The following is a 22,198-nucleotide window of genomic DNA, read 5'->3' as shown; positions in this document are numbered from 1 at the left end:
AGTAAAAATTGGGTAGCAGCTAGTTAAATATAAAATTAATTGTTAATGCTAAATCTTGCAGTTTAATTGTATACATTTTAACCAAATTATAACCAAAAAGACAATTGGGAAGAATGCCAGTAACAATGTGTCAATAGTAGAATATGAGAAGAGAATAAAATCAAGTTTGAACCTATAAGCCATTACCAAGATTAATTTATTAATGATATACAATTTACAGTCTAAATTTTAAACTACTTAACTAAAAACATTAGGATTTTTAGTCCCAGTGTGCCAGCAGGATAAAATAAAGTTTGAGTTGGTGAATATGATGCACACTTTCCCATTTCTAAACTAGTAACTTGAAAAAAATATTACGCAGATTGTCAGAAACAGAGTGTCAGTAGCAGAATATGAAGAGAGGATAAAATTAAGTTTGAACATATAAATCATTATCAAAACAATCAGAACTGTAAAAAAAAATAAAAATCTGGTAGTTTGTTTAAAATGTCATAAGTAATAAAACACATCTAGGGTGTACTAGTCAGGCCTAACCATGTAGGTTTCATCACACTGTGACAGTATATAAAAATGACACAAGTGTCACCAATACATGAAATGATGTTTAAAACTATACCTACCAGATACTTACAAACCTATTTAAATCGCAAAAATCCACTATTGCAAAAACTTTACTAACAAACAAATGGCAAACAAAATGTTAATTTATTTTTCAGGTTTTTGCAGTATTGTGAAATACAATGGGTTATATCTAATTTAAACATCAAAAATGGAAGACTAAAATTTGTTTAATAATTTTTAATAGGTTGATTATCAAAGGATTCCATTTACAAAGGAGGTTCCCTCTGCATTGTTCAGACAACATTTTCCTTCAATACCCAGGGAAAAGTAGTAATGATTCTCTTTAAATGACAGTGATGGCTTTAAGAAACTCATACCTGACAATATTCACACAAAAATATTGCACACAATTACTAGTAATGCATTAAATGTATACAGCATACAATTTAGTGCTTTTTAGAACTACAGTTGCATAATATTAAGGACAACTAAACCTATTTTAGTGTATAATTTAAGTTTCCTATTCCTTCTGTAGAGTTTTGCCAAGGTGGGATTGACAATACTGTGGAAAGTAGTACAATACCTTCATGGAAGAAAGGGAACTAACACAGCTGTACTTTTTGAGCACATACAAAAAATAAACACTGAATATAATAATGTGCATCTGTTCCACGCAGTGGATAAAATACAGCCATTACACTTTTTGAAAACACATTTTCATAATATATCCAAATAAGATTTGAATCTCAGTAACATAATTTGGGCACAGAAAGAACACAGTATGATCTTAGAATGTAGAATAATGAAAAAGTCCATTTAAAATAAACCATTTTTCTTGTATGTTTGGCATAAATTCAATGTGTCTATCATCTTTTCAATAATTTATTGTATTTCATGATTAAGTGGATGATTTCAGGTTCAGTTGTCCTTCAAAATAGTGAGGCTCATCAGTAACAATAACAGTACAATACAACTTGTATCCCACTTTGTACACATATAAATTAAACACAAGGTCATTTCGGGTTGTGAAGGTAGCTAATCGAAAAAGAAAAAAAACTGGAAGATTGAGATTTTGCAGGTTGTAATCCTATGCTTCAAACTCCAATCCTAGACCCAGTTTATGACCTCCAGCATTCACGTTTTTACCATCCAGAAGAGCTGATAAAGTTAATTTAATCCCTAAAAAAAGGAAAAAAAAACAGTTTTATGGATTTATTAAAAAAATAATTTGGACAGTATATACTATCTAAAAAGTATAACACTTTGTAACTTTTATAATAAAAGTTGCATATTATCCATGTACAATTATACCTTTACAAAGTACATGCATTGTGGACCAAAGCACTAAAATTATTAGATATAACAACAACATGTTAACCATCACATACATTTTAATTGAATAACCATTTCAAAATTTAGTTGCAATGATTGAAAAATATAGAATTACAATATATAAAACAAACAAGAATAGAAAAGAAAAAAAAAAAATGTACACTTGAGCTTTCATTAAAAAAATGATTATATTAACTTGAATTTACAATGCCCTTTGTTCTTAGACATATCCCTGAAAAGACATTCTATATTTGTGGGAGAAGATACTGAAATTATTTTGTAGATTGAAATTTAAATAAGTATAAAATAATGACATTGTTTTAATAAGGAATTCAACCACAGAAGATCAATGGGTACAACAGGACAATGGTCCTTCTATTTCAGATTAAGAACCAAACTCAACAGCTCAGGTAAAAATTATGTGTTAGAACCATATCTAAGACGAGATCTGAATGTTGAATCCTGTCAAATGGTGTCTGGTTCACTATGTCACATGGTTTAGTAAATATTCATTAAACTAGTGCTTATAACAATAAAGATGAGAGGAGAAAACACTTCAGTGGAAGTGTGGCATTCTGCACACCAATGGATGTCAAAAGGTGCCTGGCTCACTATGTCATTTGTTTTAGGAGTGCTCTACTCTCAGGCTCTATTGTATTAACAGTTTTGCACATCTTTCTTACCTGCTTCAGGTCTTATATCACTCCACTTAAACACAATATATGACATAAAACAAAATAGGATTACATTATCAATGGGGAAAAACTACATTGTACACAGAGACACATCTTGCTTAACTGGAGCAATCCTAATTCTCCTCTCATAATTAAATGAGGAAATAGAAGTGTTATATTTAAATTGTAAAAAAATAAATAAATACAAATTTATGGTGGTATCTTACACTGCATTACTCACACAAAGACTAATCATATTTAATTGGAAAAATCCTAATCCACTTTTCATAACATAATGGGACAAGTGATGTGTTTATAAAGTAAAACCAAACCTCTTGCTCTTACTGATGTTACTGTTAAATAAATATTTGTCAGGTGTTTGCTTTATGTTTGCTGTTGTTTTAATATATCTAAAGTATCACATTGGGCCTTTCATTTACCATAAGTTCTCTGATGTGAGTAGGGGAACAAGGATTTGTTTTTTCTTTTTATTTTAATGTATTTTCTCAATCATTTTTTTCTTTCTGGTTTTGAACCCAATGGTTGTAACTGCTGCGTTGCAAACATGAATGTATATGTGATTGTACTGTATGTCACTGTATGGATTTTGTTTTCTTAAATAAAATACATTTAATGCAAAAGTTCAAAATTGTTCTGTGCAGTGACAAAATACAACACATACATCAGCAGGAAATGTAAAAAAAAAAGAGAAACTTAAGGAGCTTAAATTAAAAATATTTTTCATTCTGACTTTAAATTATAGGGCCCATGATGGCAAAGGCAACATTTTCAAACTCACACAATGCCCCCCTTGAAGAAACACAAGGTTAATACGAAAGTGTTTTATAAATCTTGGGTGATACCCACTCTTCTGCACTTGCAATGTAAACAAACAAATCTGAATGTGTTCATTATATTTCAAGTTTATATTATATATAAAATTGCACACAAATTAATAAATACAATAATATGCATTGTATGCAACACAATTCTAGGTTAAAGCTGTCTGCAAGGGTGTTGTACCATGTTAGCCATTATGGATGTGATGAAAATTTAAGCAAAATGACACCTTTTATTGGCTAACTAGAAAGATTACAATATGCAAGCTTTCGAGGCAACTCAAGCTCCTTCTTCAGGCAAGATGTAATCAAATGTAGGAAAAAACTACACTAAAAATCATGAAGATAGGCAAAGCAGCTGGAGTAGTGCTGGAAATGAAGGCAGCAGAAGGTACTATAATTGAATGGTTAACAGAATGACTGTGTGTGAAAAGAAGATTCCTGAAGACTGAAAAAGAAGTGTGTTCATTCCAGTATACAAAGGAAAGGATGATCCATTACATGATTACAGTATGTGTCATATTGAGTGATGAAGTTTTTGGAGCCGGTAATCAGTGTTTCAGAGATTGTAAGGGAAAAGAACCAGAAACTAGGTAAATTGGTTGATGTGATACACTAAGATGGAGGTGGTGTCTGATGGTATGAAAGAAATGAGTCTCACCCCAAAGGTTAACCAGTACCACAGGGAGTGAAGAAAAAAGATTTGAAGTGTAACCGACTAACCCAGTAAACATTCAAACTAATAAAGGTGAGAGGCGAAAACATTTCAGTAGAAGAATTTACCTACTTTTGTTTACATCCTATTTAATATAAAATACACGTATCTGTCCATCACTTAATCAAAGGCTATTTCACAATAATATAATTTAATAACAAATGTGGCTAATATTCAAATATTAGTTATTTTAAAAGGATGGCATTCTGCATTCCATGGGTTCAAAAAGCACTAAAATGCTCTGCTTCAACTAAAATTGTTTTCAAAATATATAACAACCAACAAAGGATTTAATTCTGTCCAAATGCAGTCAAGCACTTACCTGGCTTTAAAGTCTGAGTATATCCTAGTCCAATGAGGCTTGAATTGTTCACCTTGGCCTTTAATCACAAAAATTTCACAGTGTACTTAATATATACTAAGACTTTGGAACAAGTAAAAAGTAAAATTAAAATAACACCAGATATGTTAAAAGGTATGCAAATTATAGTTCTAAAGTAGTAAATAGTTTCACAAGTACATATTGCTTTAAAGTGCTTTGTGATAATGAAAGTTTTTAAATGTTGTACACACAGTAATGTACCCAAGAGTAGCAAATAAAAGTGTTCTCTGTTAAGTTCTTCCATCTAACAATTTATTTTTTAGCCATGTTACCCAGCTCACACACTACATTATGGTGGTAAAATTTTAGTCTTGTATAAAAATAAGCAAATGAAAAATAGCAGAGAAGGAATATCTAAACATATGCAGTATTTACATATTTTACAACAGAATATACTGAAGAAGTAATGCTGTTTACAGTACAAGTAACAATAAAATGCAAAAAAAATATTTCTCTGTGCATTGATTATATATCACCACAAAAAAAATTAATTGAAGTATCTATTCACCCACATAATCGTGTATCAAAAAGACAATGTATACTGAATTAAGATGTTTTGGTTTAATTTTAATATACATTCCATTTATTTTATTGCTTTTAAAGGCAATATTTAAAAGTACATTATCTCGTTGAACTGTACTTGCTTAATTTTTTTAACTGTTTTTCTTTTTAATTGATGGTTATAAACCACACTATGAAAATCAAGAATAGATGTTACACTCTAGATGTTAACTTGAAATTTAAACAGATATCAGTTCAACTTACATTAAAATAACAATCATTTTGTACCATGTAGATTTTGATTTACGCAAAATGAAATAGCTTCACTCTTTAATTTACAAAAATACCTACTGAAAATGAGGCATCTGCGTCAATCTGGTATTTTGCTGCTATTCCAAAACGGGTATTACTATTTCCAGCTGTCCATGCTAAGTTAACTGCAGTTTCCAGCTTCTCGTTTACTTTCTGGTAAATTGAGCCTCCAAATTCTGTCCCATCATTCCTTAAAGAAAACAAACCTGGTCTTAAACGTAAGAGTAAATTCTGCATCCAAAGACTAAAACAATTAGTATAACCTAATATGAATGCTCTTTGGCAAAATAATTGTTTGCTATAAATACAGCACTTCAAAGGTGTGCCCAATAAATTAATCTAATACTAATGGAAAATAAGCTGTAGGTAAATAAAGTAAAAATATATAAAAATATATATATATATATATATATATTTCCCATTAAGATAGTAACGACAATTTAAATAATATCTATAATTAATAAAATACTAATTTCATGATTTTCAGGTTGTAGTGGTGTAACTTAAAAGTCCTACAACAGTCTTTTTTTCTTGTAAATGTGCAGGTTCAAAGTGTTTCATTTGTGCTTTTTGTTACATTAGTACCTACATGGCCAAAAGAGGAAAAAAAATCCCCATAGGACATTTTGAGGAGGTAACAAAAGCAAGAAGGATGAATTATAAAAAAGTGTAAAGTATGTCACTGCCATTATGTACTGTGTCTAATCACAGCTAGACAAAATGATGTACTCGTATTAACATGGACTTTGTTGAAGAGCAGTATCTTGGATACAGTCACTAGTTAAATGACTAAAGTCTGCACTATGGGAAGGAAAATGCTCGTGTTCTCAAAAGGGAAAAGGATAGAGTGTATTTCTACAAGACCAGTTTTAAACAGTATTTGCTTATTTTTCATTGATACTATATCATTGATACTATAGTTCTGCTAAGAGAACTGAATAAGGTTTTAAGTGCTTTGATATGTCAGATTTAAAACGTGAGCAGCACTTCTTAAGAATAAATTATAAAGGGGATGAGATTTCTACATTCCTAATTGATGATCAATAAAACTACCAATGTGAAAGCTTCCAGATAAACAAGTGCCATTTTAGATGTCTTAATAGGCCATCTTCTGTTCCGCATTTGGTACACCTGCAAAAATATTTCTCAATGGTCTAAATAAGTGCTTCTGTGATAATCTTCACATAGGTCACACTGATCTGAAACTGTAAATATAAATATAATGTCCGTTTTTGACCAATTCTCAAAAACTGTAGGCAAATTGCATTTTTTTTTTTTTTAATCCTAACTTTTATGAGTACATGCCAAAAGACATGCTGGAAAGAAATAAGACAAGAACTACAAAGCAAAACTGTAAATCACAGGCAGAAATGAGTGAGCAGTCACAAATGTGACTCAGTATTGCCTATAATGTATTTTAGTTAAGCTGTAAACTAGGAAGGTGGAAGCTATCACAGATCTTTAATGCAGAAACTGCTGAACAAAAACTGCATTAAGATGAGAAACTAATCTACTAAAACTAACTCTATAATAATGTATAACACGGTAATATGACCACCAAGGCCCTCCAGGACAGACTTGCCAATACATCATCTTTAAATATTGGTGTATTAGTGCATTATGTGAGTTTTTGTTATTACATATTACTGAAGGTGTATTTTTTAACTACCCACTGATAATACAGAATTGTGTTTTAATGTTTATTATAAATGAATGAGTCCTTCATGTTTTTAGAAGTTGTTTGGCCTTAATTCAAAGGTGTTTGAATCTTTCTAGTTTAGATTTATAATATAATTCCATATCTAATTACAAAACCACAGAATTTTAGTGTTTTAGTCTTCTTTACTTGTATAAAAGTATACTTAATCTTTATTGATTAAAATTAACTACAATGTGTTGCATATTTTTTCATCAAATATAATATTGATGATATGGCTGTGTGAAAGGAAATTTTCTCATTAATACTTCTAACAATATACTTACACATTTGTGTGAAGCTGGAATTCATCAGTCTTGTATCCAACAGCAAAATTGCTCTGTGTCACCCTGGATTTACCAGCTTCAAATGTCATTTGGTATCCAGCAAGCCAACCTTCATATCCAAAGACAACTGCTCCACGGACAGAGGGCCCAGCAATGTCAAAGTCCACGTCACATCCCATATTGATATGTTCCCTTTTATAACCTGTTTTAATCTTACCACTCTTTTTTCTGCAAAAACACATAACAAAAATCATAGTGAAATAAAAACTTTAGACTACAGTCTACTGAAGTTACACCACAGAAAAAATGTCTTTAATATTTTTCTACATCAGATCAGATTATGTTTTCGGTTGATTTTTGAAATACATAAACCTGGATTTTCTATGTACTGTTTTTTACCATTATTATTCAAATAAGGTCAGTTCAGCTTCACAGAAAAACCAGAGATGTCACCACAATTGTGAAATTGGAAAGTAAAATCTCTTCCTATAGTAATTACTATGATTCATTCCAAGACCTAAAAATTTTAATTGCACCCAATAAGACAAAACTATTCTTCACTCTTTAATCTTTATACACAGATCTGACATGTAAGTCATAACCACATTTAATCTTGCCCATCAACAAAAAGCACAAAGATATATTATACTGAATGTACCTATACCGTTTCTGTTTTTGAACGTTAATTTATACTCACCCAGTGTTAGGCGAAAATGAAGAGTCAAATGTAAGCTTTAGCCCTTTGGCAAGCTAAAAAGAATGAAAACGTTAGATTTGCATTATATTGTAACGTTCTTTGCTCTGTAAACCGTCTTGCGATGGAGCATGCTGTTAATGGTGCTATATTAAATAACACATTGACTATAACAGGACAACGCTGAAGTGTTTATTAACTTACTGAAAAGTTTTTTAAAGTGTCCTTACCTGATCTTCAATGGTTATCTCTGTCCCCAAAGTATTGTCTGTGTTCCATTTTTCAGTGAATGTTAAGCCATGTTCTACCCATTTATATTTTGTTTCCAAACTTCCAGTGACTTTACTGGTTTCAATATTTGCAGATCCAGAACTGGTAAATTCCTAAAATAACATAACTTATAATTATTTAAACTTGAAGAGAGCTCAATTAAAAACTTACTTCACTCTCAAAAGAAATCTGAATTTACAAAATGCACCTTTCTGAAATATACATAAAGAAGCATGTAACTTTTCTGTTTCACAATATTAATCCAAAAAGATAAAAAAAAACAATTTTATAAAAACCTACCAATCCATTTTCAGACTTTGTCTTGAGATCAAGCTTTATCAGTCCAAATCCTAAAGAAAGGAACAAATGAAACTGCAGTAACTTAATGGACAACAGTTAGCAAACAGGTTAACTAAAATTATTGTAAAAATAATTCGTGCATAAACTGAAGACCACACAAATAGTTCCTTAGTGTTTATGATTAACACCCAAGTAGATAATCTGTACAGCAATAAAATCGATGTGGCTTCGGTGATTTCCTCCTGTACAAATCAAAATTTTACTCTAGTGGATAGTAGTGGATAATAACCTACTCTCTACAGTACTAGGCGTGCCTTTTTTTTTACTGAAAGCAGGTTCTTCAGCATTTACAATAGATGAAGCCTAATAATCCTTTTTTTTTTCAGTAAAGACAATACATTCACCCATTTCGTTTACCCATATAACCATTTCAGCACACACCCATACATAATACTTTTAGAGTACTAATTAACCTAAAATAAGCATCTTTAACACAAAGAACGTGTAGACTGCAAGCAGGCAGTCCTGCACTGTGAATGGGTGCATGTTAGATGTATATGGGTTTCTTTTAAAAGGGGAATCTTTACGACCCATTGAAAGCCATTTATATTACTACTGACACTGTTTCATATGTAAAAATTGTAAAAAATATACATTCTCAAACATTTATGTTCAATACAGCTTTGGAAACCCTAAGTTGTAAAAACAGATTACATGCTTTTAAAAAATACATACTGCATAGTTTTTCCAACACAGTTAAAATTTAGTTACAAAATAACAAAAACAGACACTAGAAACTGTGAGAAAGATTAAAATAGATCAGACACAAAATATACAATCAGATTTTAACAGTATGAAAGTGATTACTTTACTAAGGTATCCCAAAAGTGTTAGTGAAAAACTAGTCACTCATACGATACTGTAAATGACTACATCTAAAAAAAATACAGAAATATCAGGGTGTAGTGAAAATCTACCAAATATTAGGTTAGAAGCAAATTAGGAAGATTTTAGTCTTTGAAATGCTATCAAATATTTTAATATTTATAAAAGCCTACAATAATTACCTACATATCAAGCAAGCTAACATTTGTTAAAAAGCACTGTATCCCAAACAGAATCAAGGAAAACAAATGGCAGAGATGAACCAAGTAACAAAATTAATCAAATGTTATATTTTACCATATCCTTTAGTGAACACATCTCTGGCTGACTTGCCAAGATCTACATATGCTGGTGGAACTTCCATTGTCTGTGAAAAGAGAAAATTTCCAGACGTCTTCCATAAGTACAGAAGAACAATAGTAACATTATTAAAATATAGATTTGTTAATCTACTCTTACATTAATATGCCATATTTGACTAATGTCATTAAAAAGACATCTCCCTAGAATATTATGTACATTTATTGTGCTGCTAACTGAAAGGATAAATGTATAACTCATCAGTTTTCTTAATGTACTTAATATAATACAACATCATATAGGAGTTACTGAACTTCAGCAGCATCAGGTAGAAAGCGGAATCAACTGGAAATGGGACAGAAATCCATCACAGAGCCCACCACATGCATATTTATTGGTTTGTTGAAGTTATCAGTTAAAAAAAACATGCAGACACATGGGAATGGGAATGAAGAGAATTTGCATGGAGAGGGAACCGGGTAAGGAAACAAACACAAATGCTTGGCGCTGTAAGGCATTATTAATACTACCATGCCATCACAGTCCAAACCTAGATTGCAAACAGTACCTTTAAAATAATATATGACCGTATTTAATCAATAACCCTGCAAACAATACAATTCTCATATTACTATAAATACAATTAAGTCAAAAAATGTAAACAAATATACATTATAAACTAGTGCCATTGTGTTAAAGCTGCCCTTGAAGAAGCTTGTTAGACATGGTAAATCAGTAAGTGACTTGTGACACTTAAGTAGCCCTGTCCGTCAAATGCAGTGCGATGTGCATTCACAGGCAATGTATTGGCAGAACATTCCATGTCCTCCTAACTACTGTCCCGTGGATCTACACAAAGTATGAGTTATTCAGCTTACAGTTCTAATGAACACTCCTAAAGAAACAAAATTTAAAAAACTGGAAAAAAAAAAAACTAAATGCTTCAGACACAACAAAGAAAACAGTTAGAGCTGGTCATCTTCTTAAAATGTCCATACAATTTGTCTAAACCCTCCCCGACTGTGAACCAGAAAAAATACAGGCTAATGATAATTGAAGAAGGCAACAAAAGTCCAGATATAGATGCAATCTAATTAGTTGATAAATAAGCACCTTTCGCCATGGAGTAAACAGGTTCAGTTTTAGGTTTAGACAGCTATTATTTTCTTTGTTATATTCTTTAATATGGGCTAAATCAAAAATGCCAGATGCATTATTCTTTGTAATGCCTTGAGTCAAATTGATAGTATGTTCCCTGTGATTAATCTGAACGGTTCTTTTGCTTGCACCCTAGTTAGCTTCCATCTTAGCTGTAAATAAAGTGGTCAAAAAGATGAAGAAAAAATCATTATGCAAAGGTGCACTTAAAGCCATGTGCTTTCCTCTCCTACGTCTGCTCAGTTGCTATTAATATTTCATCCTGTGTAGTGTAGTATGGATCGGGTGGGCCTTCACTTGCCCAAATGACCACCATTAATTGTTACAGCACAACTGAACACTGTTGATCCTCGACACGGCAGCTTCCAAATCTGCACTTGCTGACGCGGCTGTAATTTGCTCCAGGGGACAGGAGGGGACAGGAAAGCCCAGGAATGATGCTTGTGGTACCTAACCTCTAAATGACGATTAGAGGTCACAATCTGCCACTAGGCGCCATGGTCTCCGAGAGGATGCGGGGCTTCTTCGAATAACGGTCCTCACTTTTCTTTTCGCAAGGTCACAACTTATGTTTTAAATAGGAATGACCTACAAGGCCTGCGCTGGCTTACAAGTTCGATCGTTTTCCCCCGAGTACAAACGCATTACACGGTAAATAAGTCTGGTGGCTAGTTATAAAAACCCCCATTACAGTATACAATTTTGGAGAGTAGTTACACAAGGCATTAAATGATTTAGGTTCGTAAGACTTGTTTTAGAGAAGTAAACGGTAGGCGTACGCATGCTGACCACGATAAAATGGTGCGGTATGCTGTGTAAGTGCCGGCTGCGCGCCTAACGCTCGACATCCCTCCTCATCCTACAAAGTCTCTGCCTACCTGTTTGTCAGTCTGATTGTCTTGCAATTGATTTGTGGAAATGCGCTATATGAAAACACAACGCATTTTCACAACACTAGAAAGGTCGCACCATCACTGATGTTACGGGACTTTGTCGCGGCCTACTGCATGCTGACAGGCACAAACGAGCAAGGATGCAGAGCGCACGCTGCTTCTGCACACACCTTCACTTTACGATGCGTTTCAACCATTTCAGACGCCTAACTAATGTTCAGCATTTCAACCGCACGATCGCATCCAATCTTATCCCCGTTTATTTCGATTTTAAAATGTTTAACTTTCACAGTATTTTTCTCTTACCTTGAACTCAGTTGAGTGATCCTACCGGTGCTACTGTCAGTCAAGCAGAGGTCGGCAAGAGGGGGCGGGGCGGACATACGCACGACATGATCAGACGGTGATAGGTGAGTTTAGATAAGAGGCGTGACTATGGTAATCTCTTAAAACGAAGATTGTAATTTTTAACTTTCATTTTTATGTTTTCCGTTTCGCAGTAATGTTCCGACAATGAACAACAAGTTCCTTTACTATAGTACCTTTTGTGGAGGACAAGATCACAGCGTTGCTCAGAACGTTTAATTAACTTTACTAGAAATTCTACATCCAGCCCACAAATTGCATTTATAAGTCGAGATGGCACATGCAAGTAATGTTTAATTTCTTCTTTTAGATCCAGCACGCTTCTCAATTAACTCAGTCAGGGTGGTCTGAGAGTGGTGAAGATCAAACCAAAACCTGTGGGTGGGCGCGAGAGCTGTAGTTTTAAACAAAGAGCTCCTTGTTTTTTTGTTTTTGTTGTTTGTTTTTTTTTCCGAGTAAAGACAATACATTCACCCATTTCGTTAACCCATATAACCATTTCAGCACACACCCATACAAAATACTTGTAGAGTGCCAATTAACCTAAAATGAGCATCTTTAACACACAGACAGAACGTGCAGATTCCAAGAAAGGCAGTCCTGCCCAGGGAATGGGTACATGTTAGATGTCCTGTATACGGGTTTGGCACGGGGAATCTTTACGACCCATTGGCAGCCATTTATATTACTATTGAAACAGTTTCATATGTCAAAATTGTAAAATAAATACATTCTCAAACCCATTTCATCCTACTCAGAGTTTACGGGGATTGTCAAACATACCTCAAGAGCACAGGGGGTAAAGTAGAACCCAACCCTGAACTGACCACCAGTCCATTGCAGCCCCACACATGCGTCTGCGCCCAATTAGGGATCAGCAATGAAATACAAATCTTTAGGGGTATGGGAGGAAAATTAGCAAACCAAAGCCACTGGATTAACAGGGTGGTGGCGCTTACAACTGATATACTATGCCATAGATGCCAACATATTTGCAAAAGAACTGTCTACGTAGCAAGTTTTATTTTTATTGTTCTAATGAAGTCATCAGTAAAAGACTATGATATCTTTTTTTCATTATTTTGTAAACAAAGAAGCATGAGTAATGTAGAGTCTCAGAACATATTAGAAGTCCTGCATTTTTTTTTTTTTTTTTGTATACAATATAAAATTTAAACTTAGAGTGTGACAACGCTTGGAATTATTGCTATGCTTTGTGAAAAACAGAGACTATGATAGCCCCATAAGGAAAATGGTGCATTTATAAAGAATGTATAGTGATGTTTAGTGGTAATATGGTTAATATGGGTAAAGTAACTTTCACATGAAATACAGTATATGTAAAAATGGTTTGGGTTATTGACACTTACCCCATTATGTCTGTATATCTAAAAGGAACCTTTCTTAATAATTCCAAGTTTAATAATTTCCTCTGGGTGACATAGTGATTCATTGATGGGAAGGCACCCCAAAACCTAATGGTGTACAGTCCAAAGTTATTGCTATGGTAACATAGTTATGGTTTAGTCCTGTAGTCTTTATCAAAATCAAAGCTGATTATGTCAACAATAATAATATGACTTATAATTAAATTAAAAATAATATCTCAGTTTGTACAGGTGGTTCAAGGGGGCAATGCAGGCAGAGATATGAGTCAAGGGCTTCTGTCTTAGCCTGGTCACATTCTATTTAAAGTCTGCACATTTGTCACTATGTCCATGGCGTTTTTCTCTGTGGCTTCCAAAAGTGTATATCTTCGGCTAACTGGTGATTCTAAATTGGCCCATTCTATCTAAGTGGTATCCCATCCAGGTTTTTTCTCTGTGTAGTGCCAGAATATGCTTTGGCCTCCTGCAGTTCTAATAAATAACTAAATGGTAATTAACCCTGACCTGAAAACTGCAGGTAGATAATACAGATAAATTCATTATCTTAAATATAGTTACAGTACTCGTGAGAGCTGAAGAGGAAATAAAGCAAAACATGTATTTTCTCTAAATATTCTTTTTCTGAATTTATTCTGTTGGGGAGTTAATGCCTGCCATCCAATGAACCCTTGAGTCAGCACTGGTATATCACAGGGCATACTCATTCACAAACCCACATACACTTAGACATGTCTTTTGGATGGGCTGTTGGGAGGCCACATAAATATGGGAAGAAAATTAAAACCCTGCATAAACAGCAGTCTGGCTAGGAATCAAACCTATTGTATGTTTCTTAAGTTGAAAGGCAGTAATGCTAACCACTGCAACACCAAGCCGTTTGTAAAATAAATACATTCCAAGAAGAAAATGAATAAAAAATGGTTTAAAAGAATGAATAAAATATAATTTAAATGAAATATTAAGTTTCTTTATAGTTGTGTAAGTTGTGATTGATTTCTGTCATGATTGGGGTGAGAGAAAAATACAGGGTTGAATATCATTTGGTTTAGTTTCCAAATATTTGGCACAAAATCTCCGAAGTTTACTTGTTAAAGTGGAAGCAGCAGGGATTGTGGGGAATATTAGAAGATGGCTTTCTAACTGGCTGAAAGACAAAATGGCAGTCTCAATGTAGTTAGGCTTGTTGTTGAAAAGGACTAGGTGATCATTCGGAGACATGTCTTGTAGTATTCTGCAATTAGTTAATCCAAAACTACCTTCTGTTCCTTGATCAGTGTGCATACTAGGTAAACTATTATAATTTATATGCTGACAGTGTATAATGATGCACTGTGATATATGCTGCTCATTTATAGCTTTTGTAGCCTGGGTTCAATTTGTAGTAACTATCTTGATTTTCCATGCTCTGTATATGTTCAGTTTGAATTGGTTACTTCAACTTTGTTGCAAAGACAAAGCTGATAGTTTAAATATGTGAGTGTGAGTGAGTTTGATAGGCAGAAATCAAGGGTTCTTGCACCTGTGATGGTGTTAATATAGATTATGGAGCTTCTAACTAAGAAAAACGGATTAACAAATGCCGTATGTAGTACCTTTGAAATGTTGCAGATATATACAGTACTGATTTTCTGAAGAAACAAAAAGATGTCTATAAAAATATTCAATATGTATTCTAGTAATCAAACTTAAGTACCAAGCAGTGTTACAAACTGCACAGTTTTCAATTACAAAGAAAAGTAATAAATGACTAAGTGGAACTGGCCAGGGTGCAGAATGGGGATGTGGTTAGTGCTGCCAGAGCCACCATCCTGGACTTGAATCTCACTGCTGATCATTGTCTGTGTGGAGTTTGAACATTCTTCCTGTGCCTGTGTAGATCGGGTATGTGCATGAGTTGGCCCTGTGATAGACTGGCACTGTGTCAAAAGTTGGTTCCTCTCTTGTACTTGTTGTTGCTAGGATAGGCTCTGACTCCATGTGTGTCTTAATTTCATCCATCCATTATCCAACCTGCTATATCCTAACTACAGGGTCACGGGGGTCTTCTGGAGCCAATCCCAGCCAACACAGGGTGCAAGGCAGGAAACAAACCCCTGGCAGGGCACCAGCCCATTGCAGGTGTGTCTAAATTGATTAAGAACATTTCATAATGTTGTGCTATGTTATTTAATACTAGTGACATTAGTGATGGACTAAACACCATGTTATATCACCAGAACATTGGAGTACAAATCAGAGAAGGTGTCACCTTCTTCAAAGTGACAGAATAAATTCTACAGAGAAATACTTAAGTTACTGAAATTATTAAATAAGTGTGATTCAGATGATACCCAACTAAAATGGGTAAATGCCCAGAAGAGGCTAGAGAAAAGAATCTTTGGTGACCTAATGAAGATGTTGAAATTCTCCAAAAGACTAGATAAGATGAATTTCTTTGCATGAAATAAGGTTCAATGTATCTGATTTTCTGCCCTGTCTTGAACTAGCACCTATTTCAGGGTGACTCCTGAGTTTTACCTAATATAACAATTGGTTTGAGTAGGTTAGTGAATGTTATGTTATCCTCTTCCTCTTCCCGTAAATGATTGTTTGGAGGCAGGATCTACATCTGCAGCAATCTGTGCAAGACAAAAAACAAAAAATGGATGCTATACTGGTATAATGTAAAGCCACCATCTGACTGGGCAGTACATTCATAGAAATGTTACAAAATCACAGAGAAAGTCTGCTTCCACCATCCAGCCCGGTACTGATTCTAGGGCTCACGCACTGTGTGGTGGTGATGCCAACCATTACACCATCATGCTTCTCTAGAAACAAAGCAAAATTACTAAAAGTTGTTTGCTTCTGAAAATGGAGGCCAGACAAAAAGTAATGGGATGAAGTACAGGAAGGTCAAATTCAAGGCAGAGAATTGTCAATTGAAATTAAACATAATGTAACATACATTCTCCAACCAACTTAATCCATTTCAGAGTATTGCAGCAGTATTGGGTGCAAGGCAGGAAACAGCTCAGGACAGGCACTAGTCCATTGCAACCTGTTAAATAAACCTATGGAATTTACTGACAAGACACAGAGTTGGAATGGAAAGGTGGAATATGTTTAAAAAGAGACTTGATCTTTGAGATTCATGTCCAGCTAAGATAAAGGTATTAGGAATTGGTTGGAGGACCATCTGAAGCCTTTCTTTTTGTTGGTGTTTTGCTCCAGGCCACTCCTATCAGTGTTTGTTTGTTCATACCATAGTCACATGACAGGAGGAGCAATGTAAAAATTGTGTGAGCCTAGCTCGAGGTCTTTGCTGTAGCATGTACAACATGCTCTTGTGAAGGCCTCAGGGAAGGCCGGATTAAAACTCCCACATGCCGCTGGATGACTTAGCTCCTAAGCAAAAAGTTCCTTGTGCTTTTAACCATGTAGCAGGCGGACACTGTGTCATTTACTGCTGCTCAGCACTTCTCCGTTTTGATTTCAGTGCAAGACCTGTTCGCTTCATCAAGTGGGTGTGGAACAGGGTCCCTCTTGGTCATTTCAACTCGTGGATGTTCATTTGTTTCATTGAGTATGGGAAAGATCCCCCTTGATCATTTCATACCCCATTGTTTCATCATGTGGGGGGTGGAGGGTTGAGGAGGGCCTGTTCAAAAGGCCCCTTACTATCATGGGACCCTGATGGCAGATCTGTCCCTGGCCTTAATGGTGGTGCTCTCCATTTTTGAGATTTAAGAGCTTTCCTTTTGTTTCCTTTTTGTCTGGTACTTTTGGATAGGGTTTGCTTCCCGAGTCCTCCCTGCGTGGAAGTTGCATGTTCTCTCCATGTCTGCGTGGGTTTCCTCCGGGTGCTCCAGTTTCCTCCCACAGTCCAAAGACATGCAGGATAGGTGCATTGGCGATCCTAAATTGTCCCTAGTGTGTGCTTGGTGTGTGTGTGTGTGTGTGTGTGTGCCCTGCAGTGGGTTGGCACCCTGCCAGGATTTGTTCCTGCCTTACACCCTGTGTTGGCTGGGATTGGCTCCAGCAGACCCTCGTGACCCTGTGTTAGGATATTGTGGGTTGGAAAATGACTGACTGACTTTTGGATACCTATGCCAGTGACTTTTTGCATTTAATCCCTAACTCTTACAACAACATTTATTTATATAGCACATTTTCATACATTACAAAATGACAAAAAGAACAGAAGATTTTTAAATGTAAGCAAAAAAATTAAAGAAAAAAATAACAACAAAACAAGGTAAGTTCAGATGGCTGGGAGGACAGAAAAAACAACTCCAGTTGGACTGGAGATTAAAAAAAAAAAAATCTGCAGGGGTTCCTAGGCTAAAGGTCCACCTAGCCCCCATTGGTCATTCTACCTGACATAAATGTTCCTAAATCAAATCTCTTAGTTTTCATATTTCACATTATAGGATTTGATGAAGCTGATCTCGTGAACAGCTGAGACACCCATCACAGATTGCCACCACAGAAGAAATGGAAAAAAAAGCAGAGAATAATGGGAATTAGTATAAATTGCAGATCTCTGAAGAATATGATAATTCTATGCCCATATATTAGGAATCAGACTATCATGAATGCAACTAAAATGTAGCTATGAAAAAGCCAAATTAAAATAATGATTTTTAAACAGTTTTTTTAAAATGCTCCACAGTATTAGCCTGGCAAATTTCTATATGTAATGTATTCCAGATTTTAGGTGCATAATAGCAAAAGTCTGCCTCAACACTTCTTTCCAGGTTGGCGCTTGGAATTATAAGCAGACCTTCAAATAAAGTTTAGGGGATAGGCATTCCAAAATATAGTACAGAGCAAGATTGTTTAAGACTTTATAAACCATTACTAGTATTTTAAAATCCATTCCGAATGACCCTGGTCACCAATGTAACAATGCTAGTCAAATTTTCTCTATCAAGTTAAGATTCTGGCTTCTGCAATCTGTACTAATTGTAGTTCATTGATGCTTTTCTTAGGCAGCCCTGTTAGGAGTGCATTACAGTTATCTACTCAACTTAAACAAAAGCTTGAAGTAATTTTTCTGGGTCTTTGTAAAGTTATTAAAGGTGTAACTTTTGCGACATTCCTTAAGTGAAAGAATGCATTCCTAGTAATCTGGTTAATAATTGATTTAAAAGTTAGGTCAAAGTCGATGATTAATCCTCCATCCATTATCCAACCCGCTATATCCGAATACAGGGTCACGGGGATGACAAATTCCTAAATTTTTTAATTCTGTCTTAATTTTCAAACCTAACAGATCAAGTTTATTTTTAATATCCTTGCTCTATCAATTTTTGCAAATCATTAAGGTTTCTGTTTTAAGCTTATTTTGTTTGAGAAAGTGTATACCCTTCCAATCGGAAATATTGCTGATATTTCCAAAAGCCAAGAGTGTCATGGAGATTAGGCGCTATCAATAAATGAAGCTGTGTGTTGTCCTCTATTGTTTTGGTAGCTTATTTTGCACTTTCAGATAATCCAACCTAATGGAAGCATGTAGATAGAAAAGAGCAGCGAATGCAGAATAAATCCTAATGGTACACCTTATATAGTATTATGTATCTCCGAAGTACTTACAATCACCACAATCACAATGAATTTTCTACCTGTTAAGTAATACTGAAACCAATTTAAGATGCTACCAGAATGGCCCACCCATTGTCTAAGGCAATTTATAACAAAACTGTGGTCTTTGGTGTCAGATGCTGCACCCAAATCTAGGACAACAAAAACAGATACAGAGCCCCTGTCTGCATTAACCCACAAGTCATTTACTACTTTAACCAATGCAGTTTTTGTACTGTGATTTATTCTAAAACCTGACTGAAACTTGTCAAAAATAGAATTTTTATTGAAGTAACCATCAAACTTCATATTAGCTGACTTTTCTAGAATGCTACTTAAGAAAGGCAAGTTAGAAATTGGTCTAAAATTCTCAAAGACAGAGATTTAACAATTGCAGTCTTTAGACAGTCAGGGAAGATCCCCATATCTAATGATGAGTTCACTATGTGAAGTACACTATTAATAAGGACATCTGAAGACTTCTTTGAAAAAGAAGTTGGTACTGGGTTAAGAACACAGGTGGAAGATTTCAACTGAGAAATCACTTAATGTAGTTTGGTTCGATCTTTTCCATTGAAAGAATTTAACTCACTTATAAGGGTATGCTGGGATTCATTTAGATTAACTTTTGTGGGGTTGTGCTATGCTATTTCTAATATCATCATCTAATATTTATTCTGTCTTTAAAAAAAATGACAAACGTTTCACAAGTTTCACTAGTAGCTTTAAGGAGGCATTCCAAGGAATGAGCTGGGTTTAAAACACAATCAGTAGTTGAAAATAAAACTCTTGGATTACCTGTGTTATCATTTATAATTTTAGAGAGATAGGATTGCGTTGTTATATTCAGTTATTTTTGCATTCAATATTTCATAGTAAACTATCAGTTTAGTTTTTTCTCAATGTCTGCTCAACTCTCTGGTGTGTCCTCTTTAAATCAGACACTCTTTGAATTTTCCATGGTATAATAGTGCAGTAGGGTTTTTTAACGGTCTTTTCAGGGGCGACAATGTCAACTGTAGATCTTACTTTAGCATTCAAATTTTCCACCTTAATATTTACATTATTAGCACTATTATGGTAAGCACTACAACCCAACTGATTGTTTAGAATATTAGCAAACCTTGAAGCTGTAGATGTATTAACGCAACATTTTTAATAATATGCTTCTCATTAGTTGTAGTTATCAGTATTTCTACTTTAAATAATGGGCAAAAATTATCCAAACTACCGACATCCATGAACCTTCCTCATGTTAACTTTTAATCCTTTTGAAATCACTAAATCCAACACGTGTCCTCCCTTATGTGTGGTCACATGCTGACTCCAATAAACAGATTGCAAAAATCCTTTTGCCTTGGTTTATTTTTTTCAGATTTTGCACTTGTATAATAAACTAACACTTACTTTATACTTCATCATGTACAACCAGACTATTTGGGTTTTCCTCCTGGAGAGCTGACACTTGAGGACTGTGCTCTACAGGTGCTCACAGGTACTTATCTAACAGAATGGGGATTGATTGGTCAGTCTATAGTTTTTTTCCCCTGTAGTATTGACTCCCTATCCATGTTCATAGTAATTTTCTACTAGAGGTGACAAAGCCTCAGATAAAAAACTTGTACATAATCTGGCAAATATGGATAACTTGACTTTCTTAAATTCTAATATTGTTTTGTAACTAGGTATACATTTTTACTGTAATGTGCTACTGGCAATGGCCGGTTCTAATATTTTTGCTGCCCTAGGCAAAGATGTAAACAAAGCTGTGCCACAAGAGTCACAAGATAGGATCTAAGACTGGTAGAGTCAAATACTGAGGGGTTAGATACACAATAGTGAATTTACAAATTGAGCATGTTGAAGGGGATGTTTGACTTCTTATAGCAATTTTACATGTACAAGACTGTCACGCCTAAGGGCTGCCATTTCAAAAAAAACATGTAGAAATCTTGTTGTATTAGCATGCTTTTTAAAATGTATTTTTTGCATATGAAATTTCTCTATTTATCAACTAATCAAAACATTACCTAAACTATAAATATACTGTGTAGCTCTCTGTTTAAATGACCAGCCTTTCAGATAATTTACAATGATGTTGACAATCTAGTTAAATTCTTATTAAAGTAGCTCCAAAAACACATACTTTACATTCTTACACTTTACATTCTTATCTTTCAATGTTTCTTCATGGTTCTAATTTACTGTATTCTTGCTCTTAAATGGATAGTCAGTGCAGTTTAACCATCCAATCAATGCACAACCACGTAAAGTTTTTTTAGTGAGAAATGAATTATGGAGAGATTTTTTAGCTTGGCAAGAGCGAATGACATAGAACAATGAAAAACAATGTTTTCAAGTTGTAACACAAGTTTTAATGTAAGCTCATTTTGGAGATGGTTATAATTTGAACTAAATCAGTCTTTATCAATGCATTCAAGAGCTGAATCCTGTTACTGTTTTGATCATTTAATTTTATTTTGCTGTGTCTGTGTGTTGTATGCTATGTAACTCTGCAGATTATCATTAATATAATCTATTGTGTAACCAATGGTTGTAGGAACCAGGCAGTTGTATTAAGGCCTGAGTATTGGTAAGTCAGAATCTGTATTGTTTAAAAAATTCCACCCCTCTGAATTTTGTCTTCATGGGTGACCATCTACTATCGATTGCCTAAATAGTAGAGCTGGTCCTGCCAGTGGCATTTTATTAAACCATTTTATAGTTTAACCCACTGGTACATTTACACAAGACAAATTTAACACAAGAAACACAAACCTGAGTAAACTACATACTGTACTTGGCCATGCCGTTTTTTCTGTGTGGTAAGAGCAGTTTGGTCTTGCCCAGCCTTTTCTCGATGATTAAACAAGTCTACTTTAATATCATAGCTAGGGTGGCCATTCTAGTCTTGCACACGCTTCCATTTAATGAAATACCCTTTGATTTTTAAATTGCTCACCTTTGTTTTTCTCTGGTAAGCACATTTCACATTTTGCTATAAACGTTAGAATTTTGGGTAATAATTGCCCTCATTTTTTTCTTTTTTTTATAACTATATAGCTAACAGTGATAGCAAT

The 22,198-nt window shown here is 34.4% G+C and overlaps 1 protein-coding gene across 1 annotated transcript; it reads right to left on the bottom strand.

Annotated features, from left to right (window-relative positions):
- Positions 1–178: 178 nt before the first annotated feature.
- vdac1 (voltage-dependent anion channel 1) lies at positions 179–12,203 on the bottom strand. Its single transcript, XM_039776084.1, has 9 exons — positions 12,106–12,203; positions 9,746–9,815; positions 8,564–8,613; positions 8,224–8,376; positions 7,997–8,049; positions 7,300–7,527; positions 5,356–5,506; positions 4,444–4,501; positions 179–1,740 (listed from the first exon to the last, which is right to left on the bottom strand). The coding sequence occupies exons 2-9, from the start codon at positions 9,810–9,812 to the stop codon at positions 1,649–1,651; spliced, it is 852 nt and encodes a 283-aa protein (XP_039632018.1). The 5' UTR covers positions 9,813–9,815; positions 12,106–12,203; the 3' UTR covers positions 179–1,648.
- Positions 12,204–22,198: the final 9,995 nt, after the last annotated feature.

This window comes from Polypterus senegalus, chromosome 13 (genome assembly GCF_016835505.1).
Source record: "Polypterus senegalus isolate Bchr_013 chromosome 13, ASM1683550v1, whole genome shotgun sequence".
Classification (NCBI taxonomy): Eukaryota; Metazoa; Chordata; class Cladistia; order Polypteriformes; family Polypteridae; genus Polypterus; species Polypterus senegalus.
Note: the sequence above shows the minus strand (reverse complement) of the source record. Positions and strands in the feature narration are given on the sequence as shown.

Bases quoted from the DNA above. Each gene is read 5' to 3' on its own strand.
- vdac1 (XM_039776084.1), bottom strand. From the start codon at position 9,812: ATGGAAGTTCCACCAGCATATGTAGATCTTGGCAAGTCAGCCAGAGAT. The intron at 8,377-8,563 runs GTAGGTTTTTAT...ATGTTATTTTAG, and splicing joins CAAAGTCTGAAAATGGATTG to GAATTTACCAGTTCTGGATC. The intron at 7,528-7,996 runs GTGAGTATAAAT...GTGTTTTTGCAG, and splicing joins TCATTTTCGCCTAACACTGG to AAAAAAGAGTGGTAAGATTA.